Source organism: Bolinopsis microptera, chromosome 11, assembly GCF_026151205.1.
Source record: "Bolinopsis microptera isolate Bmic1 chromosome 11, MBARI_Bmic_1.0, whole genome shotgun sequence".
Classification (NCBI taxonomy): Eukaryota; Metazoa; Ctenophora; class Tentaculata; order Lobata; family Bolinopsidae; genus Bolinopsis; species Bolinopsis microptera.
This window is the reverse complement of record NC_087082.1, coordinates 3610924-3636495: the sequence shown is the minus strand read 5'-3', so window position 1 is coordinate 3636495 and position 25572 is coordinate 3610924. Positions and strand designations below refer to the sequence as shown.

General features: G+C 40.2%; 2 protein-coding genes across 14 annotated transcripts in view; one reads left to right on the top strand and one right to left on the bottom strand.

Annotated features, from left to right (window-relative positions):
• The window catches only part of LOC134823365 (sushi, von Willebrand factor type A, EGF and pentraxin domain-containing protein 1-like), an 11160-nt gene extending 6367 nt beyond the window's left edge, over positions 1 to 4793 (top strand). Inside the window, exons 14-23 of one of the 2 annotated variants that reach the window (XM_063834803.1) lie at positions 1027 to 1212; positions 1697 to 1885; positions 2417 to 2535; positions 2682 to 2757; positions 2979 to 3132; positions 3277 to 3341; positions 3470 to 3648; positions 3774 to 3851; positions 3978 to 4099; positions 4356 to 4793. In XM_063834803.1, the coding sequence (XP_063690873.1) occupies positions 1027 to 1212; positions 1697 to 1885; positions 2417 to 2535; positions 2682 to 2757; positions 2979 to 3132; positions 3277 to 3341; positions 3470 to 3648; positions 3774 to 3851; positions 3978 to 4099; positions 4356 to 4464 (1277 nt within the window). In that variant the 3' untranslated portion in view covers positions 4465 to 4793. Of the gene's footprint in view, positions 1 to 1026; positions 1213 to 1696; positions 1886 to 2416; positions 2536 to 2681; positions 2758 to 2963; positions 3133 to 3276; positions 3342 to 3469; positions 3649 to 3773; positions 3852 to 3977; positions 4100 to 4355 lie in introns of both variants that reach the window. The other variant, XM_063834802.1, reaches the window with a different exon arrangement.
• LOC134823363 (serine/threonine-protein phosphatase 6 regulatory ankyrin repeat subunit B-like) lies at positions 4783 to 25572 on the bottom strand. Of its 12 annotated transcripts, none has more exons than XM_063834789.1 (26): positions 25299 to 25572; positions 25012 to 25190; positions 24712 to 24882; positions 24449 to 24592; positions 24193 to 24279; positions 23882 to 23982; positions 23587 to 23741; positions 15826 to 15968; positions 15301 to 15559; positions 14885 to 15013; positions 14696 to 14768; positions 14356 to 14489; positions 13911 to 14071; positions 13615 to 13778; positions 10890 to 12715; positions 10318 to 10395; positions 8950 to 8990; positions 8695 to 8790; positions 8439 to 8507; positions 7813 to 7918; positions 7316 to 7454; positions 6889 to 6918; positions 6379 to 6492; positions 5988 to 6077; positions 5720 to 5877; positions 4783 to 5339 (listed from the first exon to the last, which is right to left on the bottom strand). In XM_063834789.1, exons 1-26 carry the CDS (start codon positions 25552 to 25554, stop codon positions 5206 to 5208), a joined length of 5037 nt encoding a protein of 1678 aa, XP_063690859.1. In that variant the 5' UTR covers positions 25555 to 25572; the 3' UTR covers positions 4783 to 5205. The 12 variants fall into 12 exon arrangements, with proteins under 12 accessions (XP_063690859.1, XP_063690860.1, XP_063690861.1 ...); XM_063834790.1 differs by having other exon boundaries at positions 4783 to 5327; XM_063834791.1 differs by having other exon boundaries at positions 7831 to 7918.

The following is a 25572-nucleotide window of genomic DNA, read 5'->3' as shown; positions in this document are numbered from 1 at the left end:
TTCTGAACGACTTTTCGAAACCTTAACCCTAACCCTCTAATCTGATCCCAACCCTAACCGGAACTCTAACCCAATCCTTAACAAAAACATATGCTGAAATCCTAACCCTAACGAGAAATTATTAATTATATAAATACATCGATTGAAGTTGGTTACAACCATCGGGGGCCCTTTTAGAACAATCTCGAAGATCGACTGTAGAGTGATTTAGCACGCTCGATATTAGTATTACTCGTCAGCCAGCGCTGGCCAGCGCAATATAGTTTCGATATTACTCGTCAGCTAGCGCTGGCTAGCGCTGGCTAGCGCTGGTTAGCGCTGGCTAGCGCTGGTTAGCGCTGGCCAGCGCTAGCTGACGGGTAATAGCGCAAAAATTTTGTGCTGGATATCGATGGCCAGCGCTAGTTGTCGCTATCCAGCGCTAGTTGTCGCTATCCAGCGCTAGTTATCGAACTGTTTTCTGCGATGGCCAGTTGCGCTGGCCATCGCAAACTATCGCGTGCGACAGTGTCGCATAGCCAGCGACAACTAGCGCTGGATAGCGACAACTAGCGCTGGATGGCGACAACTAGCGCTGGATGGCGACAACTAGCGCTGGATAGCGACAATTATCAAACATATATATTTTGCGCTGGCCAGCGTTATCCAGCGCTGGATAGCGACAACTAGCGCTGGATGGCGACAACTAGCGCTGGATAGCGCTAATTGTCGCCATCCAGCGCTAATTGTCGCGTTTTGACTATCGCAAAAGAACCAAACATACTTATTACTTATCATTCCTTCTTGTAGCCTAGGTAACATACCTTGAACACGTTCCAAACCAGGGTACATTCCAGAATCAGGCCATATTATAGATAAAGTTAATGGACATTTCAAATTAAATTCTAGATATCAAAGGAACAGCTTGGTACCAAATATGCCATAACATCCCCTATGGAGTATGGGACCTGATAAAATACCCGGTACAAGCTTATACCCCTTGTGTTATAACTAATCCAAAATGCATCACGTCCGTTTTTATTTCAGTATCGTGCGACCAGCCACCGACAGTGTTTCACAGTATAACAGAACCGGGACCCTTCCCACTACACAGCAACTACAGTTACACTTGTGAGAAGGGTTACAAGGTATCTGCGGAGAGTGGGGTTCTGACTTGTGAGATTAAAGATGGGGTTTTGGGGTGGCAGGGGACACCGCCTACTTGTAGTCTTGGTAAGTTTGGGGTGGCAGGGGACACCGCCTACTTGTAGTCTTGGTAAGTTTGGGGTGGCAGGGGACACCGCCTACTTGTAGTCTTGGTACGTTTGGGGTGGCAGGGGACACCGCCTACTTGTAGTCTTGGTAAGTTTGGGGTGGCAGGGGACACCGCCTACTTGTAGTCTTGGTAAGTTTGGGGTGGGAGGGGACACCGCCTACTTGTAGTCTTGGTAAGTTTGGGGTGGCAGGGGACACCGCCTACTTGTAGTCTTGGTAAGTTTGGGGTGGCAGGGGACACCGCCTACTTGCAGTCTTGGTAAGTTTCATGAATGTTATTGGCATTACAACCGTCCATATTGACCACATACAGTGACACCTCAGTCCTCAACCTAATATGATTCTTGAAGAAGTATCCGTTCGGACTTACAGGCTGCAAATGAAAAATCACAGTAAGTGGGGAATTTATTTATCAGGATCATGAACGATAAAAATATTTCAGTACAATGTGGAGAACTCCCAGAAATGACGAACGGTAACTACACCACTGAAGTAAACAAATCAGTCACCCTGTACCCCTACAACACTCAATATCAGTACACTTGCGAGGAGGGGTACAACGCTACTCTTATCTACTCTACTAACTGCAGTGATACTGGTGACTGGGCCCCTGCTCCTGGATGTCTTCCGGGTTAGTGAGATGATTCGAGGGAGGGGGGGGGGGGGGGGGGGGGGGGGGGGGGGGGGGGGGGTGGGGAGGAGTTAGAGATTTTACCTCCTGATATTTCAAACAAAGATTTTGAGTTAGGATTGCGGTAGGAGTTAGGGACTGGGGATATAATTAGGGTTAAGGTAGGTGTGAGTGTAATGTCACGTTTAAATGTTGATGCTTAGCATTAATGGTGGATCATCTCTTGATGATGTTTCAGAAATAGGAGGATCAAATGCATTGTTGACTGGCACTGGATTGCGAGAAGTTAAATTCAGTGTGCGCGTCACCAGAGTAACGTCAATAACCACAGTTCAGTGTATGCATCACCAGAGTAACTTCAATAACCACAGTTCAGTGTATGCGTCACCAGAGTAACTTCAATAACCACAGTTCAGTGTATGCGTCACCAGAGTAACTTCAATAACCACAGTTCAGTTTATGCGTCACCAGAGTAACGTCAATAACCACAGTTCAGTGTATGCGTCACCAGAGTAACTTCAATAACCACAGTTCAGTGCAGGAGACCAGATGTTGCTTACGTGCAAGTTAACGACTCCAGACCTTTGTTTGACTACCACAATGTCGTCAATATCAGATGTGATACTAGTAGAGTCTTCCAGCCTCCACAGGTAGCTTTATTTTGTTTTAATTATTTGAAAAAATCAGTATCAATTCAATATTAATACCATAGTAAGAGCGACATTTTTGACAGTCTTACGAGAATGATCAATTGAAGCGGTTTTTTTCATCGGCCAATAGCTAACTGTAAATCCAGGACCTTCTTTGTGCCGAAGATGGAATATGGAAAGTGATAACTGATTCTGAAAACAAAGAGATTATATCCTGTCATGGTAAATATCATCCATTTCATCAAAAAAATCTATTAACCTTTTTTTGTGACATCATTAATATATTTTACCGTAAGAAGATCATTTTACTTTCTATTTTTCTATCAACCAAGCAAATTTTATGAATTTCACTGTTTGATCCGTGTGAACTGATTGAGATTTAAATTATATTTAACGTGTAAGCCGTATCAATAAGTAAAGCACATTAGGTATCCCCGTTACAGAGCCAGTACACAGCCACGAGAACAAGTGGACGTTTGTTGGGGTGGGAGGAGCAATGTTCCTGGTTCTGGTACTCCTCCTCATTGTGTTCGTGATCAAGAAGAAAAGGAGAGATAACATGATGCCATCTCCTTACCACGACAAACAACGATTCTCGTGAGGAACAGTTTTAGTTGATAATGCCATAATTTAACATCGATTTTTAAGCGAAATCTTAATATCGGTTCCTGATAATCCTGAAGTATAGACGTATAGTTTCATGACCAAAATGATCGCCATGGACTAATTTTCATTCTGCAGGGTGAATCCAGCTTACAGATCAGATGAAAATGAGCTGACAGGCTTCAATAATCCAACATACGAGGGTAATCTATATTCGTACTTAATATTTCACGGCTCTGACTAACAGCAAGAGCGATTAAATTTGTTAAAGAATCGGAGTTCCTTGTTGATAAACAGTTTTTAAAAATATTTGAAGACAAATCACTCTCAGATAACGAACCAGAATCGTTCCGGATTGACAGAACAGCGTCAAAAGGCAGCCGTCTGGTGCTGAGAGCTGAGAACGCTAACGAACCTCAACAGTACGATACCCTGAGAGGGATACGATCTGGAGGTGGAGGGTCGGTTATCGAGGAACCTGTTGAGGGAACCTACAATACTCTCAGTCAGGTTATATAGCGGCTAAAACTTTAAAACTAGATGATTTGTTGAAACCGATTTCAAATACCCTGAAAAAGTATGTTAACAGGAAAGTTTCTGTTGGTATGAATTGATTGGTAAACCTCATTTTACAGTTGAAAGACCAAGAATTAATATGTGAAGAAGAGGAAGACGACCCAGAAGATCTGTACAACGTCCCAGTTCGGAATAACGTAAGATCTTCATCTTAAAACAATCTCCTCTAAATTTCAAGAAAAACAGGGAAAATACAAAAATTTGTCATCTATTGGCTTAGATTTTCAGAATTTCAAACCGTGCCTATTAAGAACATCTCACAGACTACAACGGCAAAGAACCACTACTCATCCGACCCCTCGTCACCATTCCAAGATATAACTGTTGACTCAGATGATTACGGGGATGAAGAAGATGTTTACAATGTCCCAACTTTGGGCAGGGGGTAAGATTTAGATACATGCTTCAGTTAACTGAGTGTCCTTCACATGTATGATTGTACAGTTCTAAGATTCCGCCTAGATTTAGAGATAAGCAAATGATGTTGAAAGAATAACTGTACATCTGTTGAAATCACAGAGACGGCATAGCATTGAAAATGGAGGTTGAACTTAATACATTTTCAGGGTAGGAATGGTGGAGATTGAACTTAATAAATTTTCAGGGGAGGAATGGTGGAGATTGAACTTAATAAATTTCAGGGTAGGAATGGTGGAGGTTAATGACCTGTATAACAGTGTGGAAGCTGCTCAGATATGTGGAACACCCTTAGAAACTGACTTTGACAATATCATCTATGATAATATCTGATGACATAACATGGAATATTATTGCAGGAGATTGGGATTATTCCATTTATTATACTACTTACTTCAGATATCAGTTCCTGGACAAATTTGAATTATATTTAGAGATTTAGTTTAAGATTATATTTTAGACTTCAGTACAAGTTTTTACCTGAATTTTTTGTCTCAATGTGACGAACGTTTCGATTTTGTTTGTTTTTATGTTTGAATGTTTGTCAGGGTATGATAATCCGGATATTTGTGCTAATTTGTAATCTCTGTGAGAGACTGAATACCGATATCCTTTATTTAATCAGACCCCACGGCAAAGTGAAAGTTAAAGTGAAATGTTAATTGTTATTTGCTTGAACGTTTTTAAATATACATAACAATGATAAGTACTTTTGCACATTCACACTATTACTAAAAATATCATTTTCTTCATCTTCCACTATTCACAATACAAAATTCCTAAAAACCCTACGATCAAAACAAAAATACTAATAAACTTTTTTCTGGAAATCAAAACAGTTAATTTTCGTCGATAATGCCACAATAAATATTACAACACACACAAACAACAGGAATTACTAAAACGTGTGGCAGTTTTGAGGGTTGATCATGATATTTATAAGTATCACGTGATCTTGAAGCATGCATATTCGCACATGGGATTAGTTCTAGGGTGAATATCTCCTACCAGCAGGGTAATCATATGAGGCGTGAGAGTCACGTCAACTTTATTGTTTTTAGAATATGACCTTTTTCAGGCGATCACCCGAGATTTCTTGGTCTTGCTAGGAGGATGGTGGAATTTGAGAGGTTTTCTGTTGTAGTTTGAAGGTTGGCCATCATATCCGCCAAAGTTGTAGCTCGGGAGCTTGTACGCTGCAGCAGTTTCTGAGTTTGTAAATGTTAAACTCGAACGAAATCACGTCAGAGCTAGTAGCATGTTTCATTGGATAAAAATGAAGTCAATAAAGATAACAAATCAAGTTAGGAAGGGTTCACAAGTTAGAAAGGGTTCACAAGTTACGTCATCATCCTAAGGGAAGTCGGGGGACGCCCTTTCTACAATAACATTACCCTGGTTAATGGTTATCTAAGAAAAGGGGAGTATCAAATAACAAAGAAACTTTGATAGGCTTTAAAAGTGCAGCACACAGTTAATAAACCACACATGACAGGTACGGCTGAGGATAACAGTTTCAGACTGTCATTGGCATATTAAATGCCAGGTTTGGACTTACCAGGGTCACCAATGTGGGGTTTGGACTTACCAGGATCGACTATGCGGGCTTTGGACTTGTAAGGACTTTTCTTTCTGACTTGTTTATTCTCCCCATCAGAAGGCGGGTCAGCTCTGAACTCAATCTTGGCTCCATCAGGGTTAGTGGCCACCACCTTGTTTATACGTCCGCTGGATTGATCGTATTCTCTGGGAGGAAATATTTCAGTACCATCTTAAAAACTCCACAAAACGTTGTGCTTGTGGTTTATTTTGGTATTATTATTTTGATATGACCGAGGAAGAGTCCAGAAACTGACCTGTAAAGAATCTTGACATCTTTAGCAGGGGGAGGTGCGGTGAGGTCTATATTCTGTGGAGGTTCCACTCTCACTGGAGTCCATCTCACACTGAAACAATCATTTCTGGTTATGTTGGTTCATAATGCTTCGATGTTAACTCATGACTATCTTTGGCATTTAATTCAAAATGTGCTGAACAAAATACAGTATCCAAGTAGCCCGACACGTGTTCGCGAACAGGTGTTTTCGAACAGGGTCAGGGTTAGGGTTAGGGTTAGGGTTAGGGTTAGGGTTAAGGTTAGGGTTAGGGTTAGGGTTAATCTTAACCTTAACCTTAACCCTAATCCTAACACACCTGTTAGGGCACATGTCGGGCTATTTGGATACTGCCAAAAAGCTAGAATCTCACGTTTGAAGTGATTTCTCCTTCATCTCCTGCCACTTAAGCATCATCCACTCCTCGTAGGTTTGCAGACGTCTGTTGGCTGTGAAGAGGTACTCCTTACCATCAAGTGAGGTTTGACTGAAATTGAAAAGTTAAGATAGATTAAATACATATTATGCTAAATTAATAAGCTAGTAGAATTGAAGATGCAAAATAAATGTCATGCGGTTAGAAATAAATATTGAAGTTGCTTGGCCCTCCTCATGCTCTGAACTGAAAAGATTGAAACACTGCTGAGGGACCACCTGCAGGCTATCATTAAAAAACAACAATTTCAAGAAAAAATTCCGTCTAGTCGCCCTAAAAATATCGGATATGGTAAAAATTCGATGCCATATGTAATGTGCTAAAGCAACATGCAAATCCAAACAATCGTTAATCATTCGACAGCACTGCACTCTCTTTAAAGAATCTACAATAATAGAATTCTCTAATACAACTGAAGACCTTCTGTGAAAGGGTCTAAACACTTACCTCGCCCTTTCGGCGGAAAGTGTGTCCTTCCTAAGTAATGGGTACGTCAAATTATGAAATTGTTCACCAATTGTAAATTTATCTGTGACTTACTTTTTGGGATGCAACGTTTTTGTTGTTGCAAATTATGATGGTTTACACTAGTAAGCAGATGACCGCTACAATTTATAGTGGCTCGAAATTTGCTGACTGAATATGCCACTTTGTTGAGGCGTTTAATATGGAAGAAAGCTATTGGAAAGTTGGATCGGCTTTGCATAAGAGATCAGGAAATAAAAAGTAAAGGTTTTATTATTTAGGACGAGGGAAACAGTGCACTAAAGATGAAAACAAGGAAATATCGGAGGTGCACTGTTAGTGTGTGAGAATCACTCTCTAATACACTCTCTAAATACTCTCTAATATCAGCTAACCAGTCAACACTTACCTGTTGCTTCTGATGGACTTGTCCACACTGCGCTTAAAGTACATTTTATCCTTGTTGGATGAAGTCTCCTGGACCATGGACGTGTTGTAGGTTTTAGCTTGTCGGAAAGATTTGAAGTTGTCCCCTGTAACTCGGTGTCCTGTGGAGATTTGGGTAAGGAACTTGTCAAAACAGTGTTTGTGTATTTTTGTATGCTAAGTGTATTTTAGATGTTGAAGAATTGTAGGTGCTAAGGGCTTTAGAGGCTCGAACTGGGGGAGGATGTTTTCTAAAAGTATTTAATATACTATATATATAGATATTTAAGGCTCAGTTTTATTTGGTGCAATGTAAAATAACTTCAAACTTGGTGCAATTCCAAACATGGTGCTATGTCTAGAAAATTGTCTATCGATTGCTTCGCCCATATGTGCCATAATACCATTCTTATCACGTCTTAAGTCATCCGTCAACTAAAACTCTGCTACATCGAACAGTACAAATTAAATGCTACACACCTCGGCTTGCTTTCTTGCCTCGGGATGCTTGGCTCAGGAAATCTTCTAGGTCGTTGTTAACTTCCATGGCCTGTCCAATGTACTGATCTACGTTCCTGTACATGTTCTGGAGGGAAATTTAAGTGTCAGAAATTTAAGAGTCGGGATAATAAATCAGCAAAAAAGGAAATTGCTACAAATTGCAATGGGTGAACAAATTCTCAAGTGATTTGTTCACCCATTGGTTTTAATCTGAAAAGTATTTGGTGACGTTTCTTTTGTTAATAAGACGGGTGGGAAAGAAATCAATGATGAAATGTTAGCATGAGGTCACTAGAAATGGAACAGGTAAATCATTACGATTCCACTTTTCAAGTTAACAGTGATCACTTGTCCTATATCTGTCCTACTTCTGTCCTATATCTGTCCTATATCTGCCCTATATTCGTCCTAAATCTGTCATATATCTGTCCTATATATGTCCTATATCTGCCTTATATCTGTCCTATATCTGTCCTATATCTGTCCTATATCTGTCCTATATCTGTCCTATCATCTGTCCTATATCTGTCCTATATCTGTCCTATATCTGTCCTATCATCTGTCCTATATCTGTCCTATATCTGTCCTATTTGTAGAAGACTAACCTCAGTGTTATGGAGACTCGACTTCAGCTCATCTCGGTATCTAGTACTTTGTCTGGCTAACGTTTCTACCTGGTTATGTTTAAGTGTGCTTCAAGTTACAATGCTTCACCTTATAATCTGCTTCAACTGTTGTTACAATTGATGCTTCATTTTCAAGATTTGTAATAGTGCTTACATCAGCTCTACAATACTTATAATAGTTGGTAATATAAGCTGATAAAACTAAAATGAGGCTATAACTGACTGCTATCCAAACCTCTTGGGAGACCCTAGCCCTTGAAACATGGCCCATCTCTTCCTCCATCTTAGTCCTTTGTAACTCCTGCTCTAGTCTCAGTCTCAGATCGTGTACCTGGGTACACATTGCTCCAATTCACACACGTGTGCTTACACGTGCGTACACGGTAGAGTGTGCTTACTTGCAAGTTTATTTGGGAGAGATATGCTTATTTATAATGTGCTTCTATGGAGGTATGAGTTTCAGCAGCGGTTTTATTAATTAAGATCTTACCTTTTCTATGTTTGAAAGCTCTTTTTCTTCGGCTGTTAGCGCTGTGGTTTGATAGGTTATGTAATCCACCATAATTTTCATAGCCAAATAGGTATATCAGAGTAGGCGTCAAAATGTTTAACAAATTACATTATATTTTATCTTATCCAAAGCTTAACATAAAATCTTTCTGAAATTTTGGATACTGAAAAGTTGGGTCGAGGATTTTAAGTGGGATATAAACTTATTTAAAAAAGACTCAATCATAATCTTGACATCTTTGTTTCAACCCATCAACACAATTTCGCAGTATAAAAACATCAGCCATAAATCAGGTCCAATGTGGAGAAATTAGACATCGAAAAGTTGGGAAACACCATTACACAAATAGCTAACAATTAATTCAGCGATTTAACATTTAAATCAGCGGTTAAGATAACAGATAAAAGAGTATTCATGTTTTTGATGGAGTTGTGTTGGGTATGAGATGATTATTTGAACTGGTCATCCGGATTTATAACATGTGAAGTGATCTCCGTCGCCAGTGAAATATTAGAATTTGTCGGAAATTATCTTAGCATTTGATGCTGAACCGAATGGTGCAGCATGTCGATTCAAACTGAAAAAGTCAAACTTCAATGTGCTCTTTTGCTCTGGATCATTCGCTGAGTTTCATGGCGTTCGATAATGTTAAGCTATCTGATATAGTCGTGTGTACATCAAGTGCGTTTCAATCAAAGCTTTGCTAGTTATGATACAGGGGTGCCATTGTATCCTGGCATTTCCAGGGTATTGTTCTAGTAATTGCTGGGAGGAATTTTCATGCTTAAATTGTGCTAACGGGGCAAGAATGAATATCAATTCATTATTCTATATTTTTCATGCAATGAAAATTTCCATGCACCGAAAAATTCCATGTACTGAAAATTGCCATGCAATTTACTTTTAAAGTTTTTCAAAAGTTAAAAACGATGTTGATAAATGATGTGTGAAATCATGCTAATGAGAATTCGATACATGCTTTAATGCTGGCGAGTTTTAGGACGTGCTTTGGAATGATTCGTGCATAAAACATAAAAGATGAGGAATGCAAACAAGAAAACTCCGTGATTATAATGAATCACGAAGTTCATTGAGCAGGGAGAAGATTTCAACTAAGTAATCTTCTACCTGCCCAAACAAAAAATTGAGAAACTTTCAGCTCAGCTTCTTTTAAATTGTTTTCGTTGAAAAACGAATTATAAGAAAGTATTTAAATTTGATCTCAACATCATGTAGCATACATGAGTTTTTCCTACAAAATAAAAATCTGTAGACCTGTTTTGAAAGCATCTGAAATATTTATCTTAAATTACTACTTTTCCATCGCATTTTGCCAAATTTTTCTACCTGACTCGCTGCGTTTAGCACTATTTCTTGCGGAAGAGCGCTTACTGCTACTGGATGGTTTTAGGATAACAAATCCCTCTGAAACGGTACATATTTTCATTTCAATTTCAAACCCTCTTTAATCAAGAATCTTTTGTCTCTCTCTTGAAGTAGGTGGAACAATCAATTTTACCCCATTTTATTTTCTCAAAAGCAGGGCTTCACTGGAAGAAAAAAGACACGTTGTTTAGCAAAGTTGTCTATCAACAAGTCATACAAAAGCAACTGCAAACTAATGCTTTATGATGCGTCCGTGCAAAAATCTCAAAACATACTCGAGTCTTCTGAAAGCATTGAAAGTGGTGCTAAAGCCTGCAGCAAAACACAGACACATACAGAAAAAAGATAGGCAGTTCAATGTTCATTCTTGGAGCATCCTTGCACGAATTTAAGCCTGGCCTGGCGTCGCAACAAGCGTTATAAAAATCACAACGGTCTCTCGGGAAGATGGGAAGCCCTGCTCTTGAGTCGAATCACCCCAATTATCAGATATTCAATTATCATGATAATTAATTATCAAATTATCTAATTACCGTCGTCCTCCGGGTCACTGTCGTGCTGAGCTACCGAGATCTCGTCTTCACTCTCGTTACAAAACTCGTATTCCGTGTCGTCTTCTGAGTCCGTCTCCCCAGTCGGAGTGTGACAGTAATCACGCAGGTATGGTGTATCAAACGCATCCCTTATAACTTCTTTCAGTGTGATCTCACCACACTCATCATCATCGTTGAAATGGGGAGATGAAAGTGTCAGTGCATTGTACTCTGGATCTAACATTTCGTCTAGTTCGTGTCCTGACTCTGCTCGTATTAAATCAGTCGTGCTAAGATCATCTCTAAGATAATCGGTTGTTTCCATGTTGGGGGTAGACCCACGCTGAAACTCCTCCTCATCCTCCTCCTCCTGTTCTCGGTGAAACTCCTCCAGGTCTCCATCCTTCTCGTCTTCTATAGCCGGACGATTGTGTGATGACGTCATTTCCTCAAACTGTTCCGGGGAATTGTCCTCCAAAGTGTACTCTTGTTCTCCCTCTATCTCAACACTGTCCCGTCCATCCTCCATCTGATAGTCTTCATACTCTAGCTCCTCGCTGCCATCAGCCTGAGGACGCATAAACTCGTCAAGTTGATCATCGTGCTCGGTATTATCCTGACGAGTCAATGTGTCGTTCTCATCACACTCCTCGTCTACTATCTCCCTGTTCCCACTCTCTCCCTCCACCTCTGCCGGCTCTTTATCCTCTAACACCTGGTGACCCTCCTCGTTACCTGGATCTGTGTCAGGTATTGTCATCTCGTACTCGTGTATAGTCGACTCTGTCTCCATGTTGTCTTCAGGTGCCTCGAGACACAGTCCCTCTGATCTCCCTGATCCAGCAGATATTGGCCGGATTTTGGTAGATCTCTCGCTTGCAGGTCCCAGGTAGGCTGTGGTGGTTGTCTGACCCCCTTGACTAGCACCACCACGAGTCGACTCCATTTGGTATTCAGTGGGATTTGTTTTGGACGAAGATGGTGGTGGCTGTCGGTAAGGTATACTGGGCTCAGACTTACCGTCATGGACAACCGGCACAAAACTGGTTGTTGGGATAGGCAGCAAGATTGATGTGTTGGCAAAATTGTTGAGAGTTTTTACCACTTCGCTTGACATGGGTGGGGGTTGTGCAATAGGTCCTGCTAGAGCCAATGGAGGACCACTAGGCCTTCTCACTTTCACAGCTCTGATCTCGGGATCTTGAGTCAAGTCAGTATTGGATCCCATCACATTTTGAAAACTTTGTCGCTGTTCGTATAGCCTATTTCCTAAGATGTAGCCAGCGTTAGGAATGGATAAGTTTCCAATGGTGGCCTCGGATTCAGTTGGTGATAAGTCACTGCGAGGAGTTTGTCTCCCCGTATTAGGTCCCTCGTACTTCACAATGGAACCCCTTCTAGCTGCCTCTTCATCGTTCTCCTTCTCTCTCCGCTCAACTGGGCTAGCTCGATTGTCTAAAGGGCTTGCTCGGCGCTGACCAGGGCTTCCTCTGCGGTCTACAGGGCTTGCTCGACGCTCAGCAGGGCTTACCCGCTGTTTACCAGAAGTAACGGGGACCGCTTGTTGTGACGCTAAACCAGGCAATGCTCCACGAGTGCTCGCACTTTCTTTGACTTTTTCAGTATCCGCAGCCCCGAGCTGGGGTAGGTTGCCGTTAGCTAGCGGTTTACCTGTTGCCGTGTCGCCCGGTTTTAGGGGCGTAGTGCTCTCTAGCACGTGCTGGCTCGTTTGTGATATGGAGCGTTGTGGAGTGGTGGCACGACTTAGTTTGGTGGGGGTTGTTTTACCTGGTGTGTTGCCCGTATGGGGTGTTTCTGGGCGGGACCTGAAACAAACAGCACATGTTTTCAATGTGGTTAAAATAAGACGCGCGCGATTATTTGCGCTAAATAATCTTTTAATATTGATGTGCGTGTTACATAAATTTTTAACGGATTTTAACTTTTCGGCACATTGTGACAGTCCGCATTTGCTACACCATTTCTGAGAATCATGAAGATAAATCAATCTAATAAATAAAGCGAGTCATTTGAATTGAATCAAATAGAATAAAATATCATGAAATTTTAAATCATACGAAGCACAAACAGATACAACACAAACCACAGATAAATAGTTTCATTGAATACACACTTGCTACAAAGCGTCCACACTGTTTAATAAATAACACCACAACCAGTTCAAAGTGTCTGAAAATATCCACAAAACACAAAAACAGTCTGGGTTGGCTAAAAGTTGGGGAAGCATCCCGTGAGCAAGCTGTGCTGTTCGGGGTGGTGGGAGGTTGGTATTTGAGATAGCGGCAGTATGATTGTCGAGTAGAGCTGGGAGTCCTCATCACCGGAGGATGTTTGACCGTCAACAGGGACCACGTCGCCTCCACACGACAAGCATCTGTCAAATATTGTGAGCATTAGGGCCTTGTTCATAGCTTGAAATGTTCAATTGACAGGGTTTTAGGGCCGGTTTTAGAACTACGGGGAGATCAAGTGACTGAGTCTAAGTGAACAACCAGAAGAGAATGCAAGATAAAGTCGGAGCACTAGATTTTAGTTTGGAGATAAGAACGCATTCAAGAGATATCAGAAGGCAGGCCAAACTCTTGCAAACCCAGACACATACAAACAGGAATACAGAACAGAAAAATATAGAGGCGAGTAGAGTAGAACACACAAAACTAAATTAACACCACAAAAACATGAAAAATCAAAACGTTGGACGAACCTGCCGTATTTGCGCCTGCGGAACCTGCGCCACGCCAACCTGATTCTATTCACCATGACACCCGTGTAGATGATACCAGGTAAAGCATTGTTTTTTGCCAGGTACTCTGCACAGTTGGGGCGCACGTTTATGAGCGCGTAATCCAATGGCGTCAGGTACCTCATCTGACGGGACACAAACGTTTACACGTGCTTACTTTTAAGTTTTCAGATAGGTTCTCAATGAATTAATGAAATAAAGATTGAAGAGATTGAAATAAAGATTGAAGAGAAGTGAATTTTCATTAATTTACTCACATCTTTGGTCCTCATGACGGGGTTAATATTATCACCATTCTCTACCAAAATCTTACAACATTCAGGGTTATCGTTAGCGATAGAACAGTGCAGAGGTGTGATGCCACTGCTGTCTCTGACGCCCATCACTACACCTTGCTTCACCAGATACGACATCACATCTGTGTGAGGGTTATTAGGTCAAGGGTAAGTAAAGTAAAGTAAAAATTATCATCGCACTACATGAAAAAAATATTATAAATATTTCCCAACATCAATAATTTATCACGATTGTATTAAATATTAATAAGAGTGTAAACGATTCGCACAGTTCTTATTTGTGTGCAAAAGATAGCAGTATATTAAGTACTAAGTCTTTGATTCTTACAATGGTTCGAATCAACTTAAACAGACGTTAAACTCAGAATTTACACTTCCATAATAATAAAAAGTTAGAGTTTTGTACCGGGTTTGCCGGCCAAAGCAGCTTCGTGTAGAGGATATGTGCCTGATTTACTGGCTGTGCTTAGATTTCCTGATTTAGCTTTCAACAACTTCATTCCTTCCACATCTCCCACCGACGCTAGACAGTGCGCAACACTGCACAAATCATATTGTAAGAATCATTTTATAATTTCCCAAGTTTCTAGATATCTAAAAGTTAGACTACATATTGATAACATCACATTTCATCCGTGAAGATATTTTAGGGAGGAAATAGCATCAAAACAACGATAATTACATTTTCGGTAGAATATTCATAATATATAAAGGTTAAGCTTCAAAATTATGGTATTCCGAATTACCTAATTTGCTTATCATCCTTGTGGTTTGGGTTAGCACTAGCCTCTAGCAATAACTCAACACACTTCGTTTTTCCTGTAATTTATTATTCCGTTAATTGTGAGCCGCATTGTTGAAATATCCCATTGAAATATAAAACAAAATAACTAGCAGCTGGGTAACAGGGTAACTGTTGAATGTAGGAGGCGAACCTGAAGCGGCAGCATACATGAGAGGGGTTCTGCCCCTGTCATCAACAGCATCAAGACAAGCCATGTTCTGCACCTCCAGCAGGGTGGTCAACACATCACCGTGACCTTCTTGTGCAGCAACGTGCAGTGCTGAAAATACCGTTCAGTTAATAATCAACGTATATGCCGATAATGATTAATAATGGGTAGTTTTGTAGTTTACTTGTTTTAAACTAATTACAACACTAAAAATCTATTACATTTATTGAGAATTATGTAATGTAACGTGATAGAAATATTTTAAACGGGCAAAAATCTTGTCCAAACCCAGGATGCACTACACGAATCATTCGTTGTAACTTTGTTTGAAAAGCATTATTACATGAAAATATATATTAAAATAGCATCTGAAATTCTTAAATAAGCAATGCCCAAACCTGTACGCCCATGATTATCCTTAGCAGCCACATCTGCCTCAAAATCGAGGAGAAGTCTGCAAGCCGCCTCGTTTCCTTCACGGGCTGCGTTGAACAGCGGCTGAGCGCCACTGCTGTCCCTGACCACCACGCTCGCGCCATTTTCTAACAGTGCTAATAATGATTCCAAGGCTTTCTGTGCGTCTTCGCGTGGCCTGTTCCTTAGAGATGGATCAATGAAGAGAAGGTCGGAGGTTGCTTTGTCGCCTGATGGGGTAGGCTGTTCCAACGTTAGATTGATTACTTTAAAACAGAGAAACTCAGTTATTATATGTGTAAATCAGTTTAAGCTATATTAACATAGCATAAACCTGATAAAGCTGTATAGGATAAACCCCAACACAAGAGAAAAAAATAATAATATAGGGAGAGTCTAGCAGAATAATACTTTTTTCATCAAATGTTTTGTCATAAAATGATTTTTCGTCATAAAAACAGCTAATTATAAGTGTACACCCTTAGCTAGTTCCCTTTCTGTAAACTCACCACTGGTGCATCCTCTGGGAGCTTCTCGATATCACGTGACATGTTGGCGGCGTAGTGTAAGGGGTAGGCGCCGTTGGCGTCTGTCACGTTAACATCTGCTCCCGATTGTGCTAGCAGAACTATGCACCCTGCGTTTCCCGATACTGAAAACAGTAAAATTCAGTTTTACATGCTTGTGAGTTGTGACTATCATTTTGATAACATATGTTGTTAGACGAAATCTTTTATAAATGCGCAGTGAAGCTGAAAAGTGCGACTGCATAAGACTTTTAGTTAACAAGAATTTGTCCGCGGTCACTTGACCAGCATCTAAAGAGCCGTCCACTGGGATGTGTTATACAGCGTACACGGGGTGTCATGACAACCAGTTATATCATGCATGACTGCGATGCAATTTTACAAGCAGTACATTTTGCTGCATGAGAGAATGTCAAAATTTGAATCTACATCGGATAGTGCTTGCCAGGCGTTCTATAGAGTGCTAAACTTAGATAACGGCTGCAACTTTGTAGTAGCTTGGAGATATGAGTGCTATGCATGGCCCGTGAGAAATAATGGCATCAGTGGGAATCAAAACTATTTGAGAGTACCCGTGACATGGTTTAGATAAGTTATGTTTGATGAACACACGGATCTATAAAAGCCCATCATAAATTCCAATGATAAAGATAAATTCTAAATAATGAAAAAATAGCAATTTTAGTACCGTGCTACAGTATTGAATATTCGCGATCCAAAATATTACATAGTTTTTACGATATCTGCAGGGTGAGAAATGTTGCGCTGTAGAAATCTTACATAGACAACAGAACCAGTAAAATAAAACAAATGTGAGAAGTTAAGACTCCGCCACAATCCTGATTAACATTAGAAATAGATTTACTTTATTCAACCGTTGTTTTCTTAAATTTTTGTTTTCTTGAATAGTATACAGTTAATTCAGTATAATTTGATACTAAAACCTTTTCTTCAGGAAGCTGTCAGACAATTGCACCGAATCTATATCAAGCTACCATGGTAATCATATCACGTCACTGACTGAAAACCTGCTAATGCGTGTGAATTGGGCGCAATTGTGTGTAGGCCATTCTGAAATTCAAATAGTGTATCGAGCAGCTTCCAGTGACGAAAGCGAGAGTTTTGATGTTGAGTGTATAATTAACGCCCCGTAATAAAGTTGCTGTCAGGCTGAAGTAAAGCTAAGCTCAAAGGATTGATCTACTCACGTGTAAATTTGAAACAGAACATACTGATATAATGACAAATAATTACCCGGGTGTAAACGAGCCAAAAATCGAGAGATTTCCCTTAAATATCTCAGCCAACTCAACTGCAGATTTTGGGGTTTTGTAACGTGCTTAGACCAATCAAACACTACCTAGATGTTCACGTGGTCCTCAGAATATCGCAGTTGCTGACGCTATAGTTACACAGGTTTAGATCAGGAGTGGCACGGACGGCTATTTACTTTGGGCAGTCGAATTTTACCGAAATGTTTTTACTAAATTTCAAACCCTCAATCCTGTAAATTATAACGACCATCATTTAAGAATTAGGACAGTGTTTGGTTCCGCCTTCGTGTTTATGTTTAAGTGAGCCATATGATTCGTCCTCGTGTCCACCATTTTTGGACAGTAACGCCCTTGTGACCCACATCTTCGTGTCTACTGCCCTTGTCACTTGTGTCCTATACCCCAAACGAAAGCGTTTTTTGAACTTTTAATTGAATATTATAATGGCATGTTATCGAAGATATCCCTACTTGATACCCAATTCGATCATTGCAGCATGACTTATCCTGGTTCTCTCTATTGATAGGTTTCAGCCAAACGTTGTAATTATATTAAATAACAGGAAGGTAAGATGGTTCGTAGAGGCAACTACACAGCAGAAGGGATCCACAACGAGACTGAAAGAATCGCCTGGATATTTTACAACATGATAATTCTACTTTCTTCACTTCTGGGGGACACCGTTATCCTGGTAGCTACAATAAAATACAAAGCGATCACCCTACATCGAGTCGTCATAGTCATCATCCAACACCTAGCGGTTAACGATTTATTGCTGTCCGTTTTCCGGGTCCTACCCTCGGTAATATCGCTTCTTGCACAGGATTGGGTGTTCGGCCGGTTTCTCTGTCTCCTTCAAACAAATATCAAGTCACTATGTATGGTTGGTGCCACGGGAGGGCTCACTATGTGCCTCGCAGGTGCCAAGTTTTTGATTGTCCAGTACCCTTTTAGATCAAGAACTTGGAACCGCAAATATGCGCATATTCTCTGTGCAATTGTTTGGGCATTAAGTCTACTGACGCCGTATAGAGTAATCCATATTTTCTTTACTGCGACTGACTCTATTCATTTTTGTTATTTCTATTATTCGTGCGATTATGATATGACTTTAACTCATGCTCCCAATTGGTTGAATTGGGTTGCCTTTATTCATATGATCACTTGTATAGTTGTAATTAACATAGTTCTCGTCTTATCCTCTACATTCCTCCTTCTTAAAGCAAGGAAAACTGCCAAAAGAAATGGGAAAAGATTACGCAGGCAAGGACTACTAACAACAATATTAATTGTACTTGTGTACGTCAGCACTGCTGTCTCCTGTTTGTTTGTGGAAGTGACAAAACATGTGATTCACTACAGTCCTGCAGTTTGGCGATCAGTCTTCTTCCTTCTGAATCTCAACATCATGGCAAACTTTTTAATATATTCACTAACTGTTACCAGCTTTAGAAAGTTTTTAGTGACCAAATTCCTATCATTCATATCTCGGTCACCGCCATTGGGACGGCAAAATCGTAATCACGTGACAGCGGATCGGATGGCATGTACACGATTATAGACGATGAACATGCCTTACATTTTGTGTGATTTCCATATACATTGTAAAAGATAATGCTTAGTTGTATCGTATATCTTATTGATGTTAGAATATCTCCGGAAATTTTGAGTGTTTATTCAATCATTTAAAAAATTTACGATTTTCACAATATTTTTCGATATTTCTGTCTTGCTGATCATGCTTTTTCTATTTTTCTATTTTTTATTCTGACATTGACTGATTGACTTTCAATGAAGTTGCTGTCAGGTTGAGGTAAAGCTTAGCGCAAAGAATTGGATCTACTCACGTGTAAATTTGAAACAGAACATACTGATGTGACAAATAATCACCCAGATTTAAACGAGCCAAAAATTGAGAGATTTTCCTTAAATATCTCAGCCAACTCAACAGCATATTTTGGGGTTTGGTAACGTGTTTAGACCAATCAAACACTGTCTAGATTTTCACGTGGCAAACTTGGTCTTCAGAATATCACAGTTGCTGACGCTATAATTACCCAGGTTTAGATCAGGAGTGACACGGACGGGTATTTACTTTGGGCAGTCGAATTTTACTGAAATGTTTTTACTCAATTTCAAACCCTCAATCGTTTTAATTAGAACGACCATCATTTAGGAATTAGGGCAGTTTTTGAGTGTTTAGTTCCGCCCTCGTGTTCATGTTAAAGTGAGCCAAATGATTTGCCCTCTTGTCCACCATTTTTGGACAGTAATGCTCTTGTGTCACACACCCTAGTGTACTATACCCCAAACAAAAGCGTTTTTTGAAGTTTTAATGAATAATCAATAATATAATGGGGCAATTTGGTAATCTAGCTAGGCACACTTGGGGTAAAACTGTGCTTCAGGTAATTTTTTGCCTCAACTGTGCCCCAAGTGTGCCCCAGCTGTGCCCCAACTGCATCTGCCCCAAGTGTGCCCCAGGAAATACAATTTTGTGCCCCGAGTGTGCATAGCCAAATTGCCTTATAATGGCATGTTATTGAAGACATCCCTTTTCGATACCCAATTCGATCATTGCAGCATGGCTTATCCTGATTATCTCTATTGATAAGCCTCAGTCAAACAACTTTGTAATTTCATTAAATAACAGGAAGCTAAGATGGTTCGTACAGGCAACTACACAGCAGAAGGGATCCACAACGAGACTGAAAGAGTCGCCTGGATATTTTACAACATGATAGTTCTACTTTCTTCACTTCTGGGGGACACCGTTATCCTGGTAGCTACAATAAAATACAAAGCGATCACCCTAAATCGAGTCGTCATAGTAATCATCCAACATCTAGCGGTTAACGATTTATTACTGTCCGTTTTCCGGGTCCTACCCTCGGTAATATCGCTTCTTGCACAGGATTGGGTGTTCGGCCGGTTTCTCTGTCTCCTTCAAACAAATATCAAGTCGCTGTGTATGGTTGGTGCCACGGGAGGGCTCACTATGTGCCTCGCAGGTGCCAAGTTTTTGATTGTCCAGTACCCTTTTAGATCAAGAACTTGGAACCGCAAATATGCGCATATTCTCTGTGCAATTGTTTGGGCATTAAGTCTACTGACGCCGTATAGAGTAATCCATATTTTCTTTACTGCGACTGACTCTATTCATTTTTGTTATTTCTATTATTCGTGCGATTATGATATGACTTTAACTCATGCTCCCATTTGGTTGAATTGGGTTGCCCTTATTCACATGATCACTTGTATAGTTGTAATTAACACAGTTCTCGTCTTATCCTCTACATTCCTCCTACTTAAAGCAAGGAAAACTGCCAAAAGAAACGGGAAAAGATTACGCAGGCAAGGAATATTAACAACAATATTAATCGTACTTGTGTACGTCAGCACCGCTGTCTCCTGTTTGTTTGTGGAAGTGACAAAAAACATGATTCACTACAGTCCTGCAGTTTGGCGATCAGTCTTCTTCCTTCCGAATCTCAACATCATGGCAAACTTTTTAATATATTCACTAACTGTTACCAGCTTTAGAAAGTTTCTAGTGACCAAGTTCCTAGCATTCATATCTCGGTCACCGCCATTGGGACGGCAAAATCGTAATCACGTGACAGCGGATCGGATGGCATGTACACGATTATAGACGATAAACATGCCTTACATTTTGTGTGATTTCCATATACATTGTAAAAGATAATGCTTAGTTGTATCGTATATCTTATTTATGTGAGAATATCTCCGGAAATTTTGAGTGTTTATTCAATCATTTAAATAATTTACGATTTTCACAATATTTTTCGATATTTCTGTCTTACTGATCATGCTTTTTCTATTTTGAAATTTTTTATTCTGATATTGACTGATTTACTTTTAATGAAGTTGCTGTCAGGTTGAGGTATAGCTTAGCTCAAAGAATTGGATCTACTCACGTGTAAATTTGAAACAGAACATACTGATGTGACAAATAATCAACCAGGTTTAAACGAGCCAAAAATTGAGAGATTTTCCTTAAATATCTCAGCCAACTCAACAGCATATTTTGGGGTTTGGTACCGTGCTTAGACCAATCAAACACTGTCTAGATTTTCATGTGACAAACTTGGCATCCAAAATATCGCAGTCGCTGACGCTACGCGGTTACCCGGGTTTAGATCAGGGGTAGTACGTACCAAAACGGGTATTTACTTTGGGTAGACGAATTTCACTGAGGTGTGTTCACTCAATTTCAAACCATCAATCCTCTCAGTTACAACGACCATCATTTAGGACAGTTTTTGTTCCGCCTTCGTGTCCATACTAAAATGAATCATGTGATTCGCCCTCGTGTCCACCCTTTTAGGAAAGTATCGCCCTTGTTTCCTACGCCCTAGTGTCCTATACCCCTACCCCAGGGGTAGCACGGACGGGTATTTACTTTGGGCAGTCGAATTTTACTGAAATGTTTTTACTCAATTTCAAACCCTCAATCCTTTCAATTAAAACGACCATCATTTAGGAATTAGGACAGTGTTTGGTTCCGCCTTCGTGTTCATGTTAAAGTGAGCCATATGATTCGCCCTCGTGTCCACCATTTTTGGACAGTAACGCCCTTGTGACCCACATCTTCGTGTCTACCGCCCTTGTGTCCTCCGCCCTTGTGTCCTATACCCCAAACAAAAGCGGTTTTTGAAGTTTTAATGAATATTATAACGGCATGTAATCGAACATATCCCTACTCGATACCCAATTCGATCATTGCAGCATGACTTATCCTGGTTCTCTCTATTGATGGAACTCAGCTAAACTTTGTAATTACATTAAATAACAGGAAGCTAAGATGGTTCGTACAGTCTACTTCACAGAAGCTGGGATTCAAAACGAGACTGAAAGAATCGCCTGGACATTTTACAACATCATAATTTTACTTTCTTCACTTCTGGGGGACACTGTTATCCTGGTAGCTACAATAAAATACAAAGCGATCACCCTACATCGAGTCGTCATAGTCATCATCCAACACCTAGCGGTTAACGATTTATTACTGTCCGTTTTCCGGGTCCTACCCTCGGTAATATCGCTTCTTGCACAGGATTGGGTGTTCGGCCGGTTTCTCTGTCTCCTTCAAACAAATATCAGGACGCTGTGTTTGTTTGGTGTCACGGGAGGACTCACTATGTGCCTCGCAGGAGCCAAGTTTTTGATTGTCAAGTACCCTTTTAGATCAAGAACTTGGAACCGCAAATATGCGCATATTCTCTGTGCAATTGTTTGGGCATTAAGTCTACTGACACCGTATAGAGTAATCCAAATCTTTTTTTCTGCGACTGACTCTATTCATTTTAGTTATGTCCTTTATTCGTGCGATTATGATATAAGTTTAACTCATGCTCCCAATTGGTTGAATTTGGTTGCCATTATTCATTTGATCACTTGTTCAGTTGTAATTAACACAGTTCTCGTCTTATCCTCTACATTCCTTCTACTTAAAGCAAGGAAAACTGCCAAAAGAAATGGGAAAAGATTACGCAGGCAAGGACTACTAACAACAATATTAATTGTACTTGTGTACGTCACCACCGCTGTCTCCTGTTTGTTTTTGGAAGTGACAAGACACAAGATTCACTACAGTCCTGCCGTTTGGCGATCATTCTTATTCATTCTGAATCTCAACATCATGGCAAACTTTTTTATATACTCATTAACTGTCACCAGCTTTAGAAAGTTTTTAGTGACCAAGTTCCTAGCATTCATATCTCCGTCACCGCCATTGGGACGGCCAATTCGTAATCACGTGACAGCGGATCGGATGGCGTGTACACGATTATAGACGATAAACATGCCTTACATTTTGTGTGATTTCTATATGCATTGTAAAAGAGAATGCTTAGTGGTATCGTATATCTTATTTATGTTTGAATATCCCCGGAAATTTTGAGCGTTTATTCAATCATTTAAATAATCTACGATTTTACAATATTTTTCGTTATTTCTGTCTTACTGATCATGCTTTTTCTATTTTTCCATTTTTTTTTCTGACATTGACTGTTTGACTTTTAATGAAGGAATTACCAAACTCAAAAATTCGGTGCCATATCAATTCAGTACCAGCAATATCAAAGTAGTGGGTTTCCCGGGATTGAAATGGACCATTCATGGCCCTGGGCATTCAGATAATTGATTATTCAAAGATAAGAAAAAATACTAAAACGAAACTGTAATCTTGGCATAGATTTGCGGATGTTTCGACAAGTACGATAACTGTGGTATTGTATGATTTATGACCATTTGTATTAGTTATTTCGGACTTTTCAATTGTACCTCTTACACCAGGATGATAATTAATCAACTATTTATAACCTTTTCATTTCCGAAATTCAAAGACTTTTTCTTTTAGAACCTAGTATCTATGAATTTAGTGTGTAACATGAACTTAGAATAAAAAATTAAGAAAATCTATAAGACTCAAGTTCAGCTGACGAACCAGTAGCGAGATGTAGTGGAGTGTGGAACTCGTCGTCCATAGTTGTGGTATCAGCTCCGAACTCGAGGAGCTTGTTGACCACCTCCTCGCTTCCAGCTATACACGCAAGATGAAGCGGTGTGTGAGAGTCGTTATCTTTCGCTTTCGTCAGGTCTCTGGGCGAGTGGATAGTCAGGAGTTCAATGAAAAACATCTTATTATCATAACGATAATAAGTTCTACCTATATCGACGATCACTGATCCTTCTTTTTGTAATAAAACTTAATTTTAGATTAGATTAAAAACAGTACTCACATTCGATATTTGCAGAGAATCTTCGCGCATTTACCGTTTGTGTTCTTAGCACACCAATGCAACGCTGTTTGTCCGTTGTAATCTTTTGCCATAGGATTAATCTGAGATTCAGTGAACAGTGAAAATATAAAAATAAAATATAACGGAACAACCATTACCAAAGAAATTCGTGTTCTGTAAAAAACGGATCCAGACTACTTAAGGACGCAATGAGAGTAAAGCTGGAATAATCTGATTGAAATCTGGGCACGAAGGCGTGGAGGAGGACAACAGGGATTCGAAACTGAAGCGTTCGAAAGTTTAAAACATACATTTTTAGAGATGAGAGCCTTGACAGTTTGTTCATGCTCGTGTCTACACGCCAGCATGAGAGGCGTCTTTCCTGAATCATCTGCTACCTGATATAATCGAGATTGATCAAATTAACTTAACCGCTTGTTGTTGTTGTGATGGTCTGCAAAAGCAATGAAAATACTTCAAATAATAAGAATTGACGCCACACTTGACATTATCATAAACGTCGTATCAAGTAAACGCTTGCGGATATGCATTGTTCACATTCGTTACCTCCATAATGAGTAAAGTGCAAGCCTCGATAAGTACATGAAGACAGCCTATAGCTTCACTTTCAGCAGCTACGTGAGCTACAGTCCGACCGTCCTTATCTCGGATCTTGGGGTCTCCTTCACATCCCAGTAGTGTTATCAGAGACTGAGGAGGTGTTTGTTGATTACGCTAGGTATGGAAATACCTGGTATGCATCAGGCAGCGTGATAATAACAATAACTTTTTAAAAAGTAAGTGATATGTACATTGTATGTATATTGTACCTGAGCCTGGTCGAATTCAGCGCAGAAGTGGAGAGCTGTTCGTCCGGTTTTAGGTTCAATGATGTTGGGGCTGGCACCAGCGTTGTACAGCTCACGACACACCTCCATGTTTCCACTAGCAGCAGCACGCATCAGCCATGTGAAACCTTCTTCGTTGGGGGAATCCAACTCCTGGAAACTTAATTATTGAAATTAATGCAACCGAAAAAAAACTCATGGGAGGCCCCAAAAATAATGTGATCAAAAACGTTTTCGGGGAAGACCGCGCAAAAACAAATCACAACACAGAAAATAGCTGACCTCTTTAGAACAACTACGCAGAATAATACTGATGCACTTGATGTTGCTGAGCTCCACAGCTATGTCCAAGGGTTCCTTCATCTCTTCATCTAGGATAGTTTTGCTGGCTCCTGACCTCAACATCACCTCCAGCAGCTCTGGTTTATCGTACTCTACCGCCCAATGTAATGCACACCGGCCTGAGGAAATTATATTGTATTTTTATATTATAAAATCTGTTTAAAATGATGAGACATTATTCCACAGATACTTTATCACATAAAAAGATAATTTTCAACAACACTCACCAGTTCTATCGACTTCATCCAAAGGAGCACCAGCTTTGATAAGCCTCTTTGCACACTGAAGGTGCTGCGCAGGTTTCAAGTCACGTCCAGCTCCGTGGACGATTAACAACATGAGACTGAGACCATTAGGTCCAGGTCTCCTGATCTCAACTTTGCCAAAAGAGAGGATGGTATCGAGGGTGGAATAGTCGCCACATTGCGCGGCTTGGGACAGCTCTATGTGGGGATCTGTTCCTACACCACTAACTGGAGCCATTACTGCTGGTATTTCATT

What these genes read in the sequence shown, in the direction of transcription:
- LOC134823363 (XM_063834789.1), bottom strand. Translation starts at nt 25,554, where the DNA reads ATGGCTCCAGTTAGTGGTGTAGGAACAGATCCCCACATAGAGCTGTCC. An exon ending in CGCAGGCGCAAATACGGCAG is followed by an intron (nt 12,716 to 13,614) that starts GTTCGTCCAACG and finishes TGTTTGTTTCAG; the next exon opens with GTCCCGCCCAGAAACACCCC. An exon ending in GATGTCAAGATTCTTTACAG is followed by an intron (nt 5,878 to 5,987) that starts GTCAGTTTCTGG and finishes ATTTCCTCCCAG; the next exon opens with AGAATACGATCAATCCAGCG.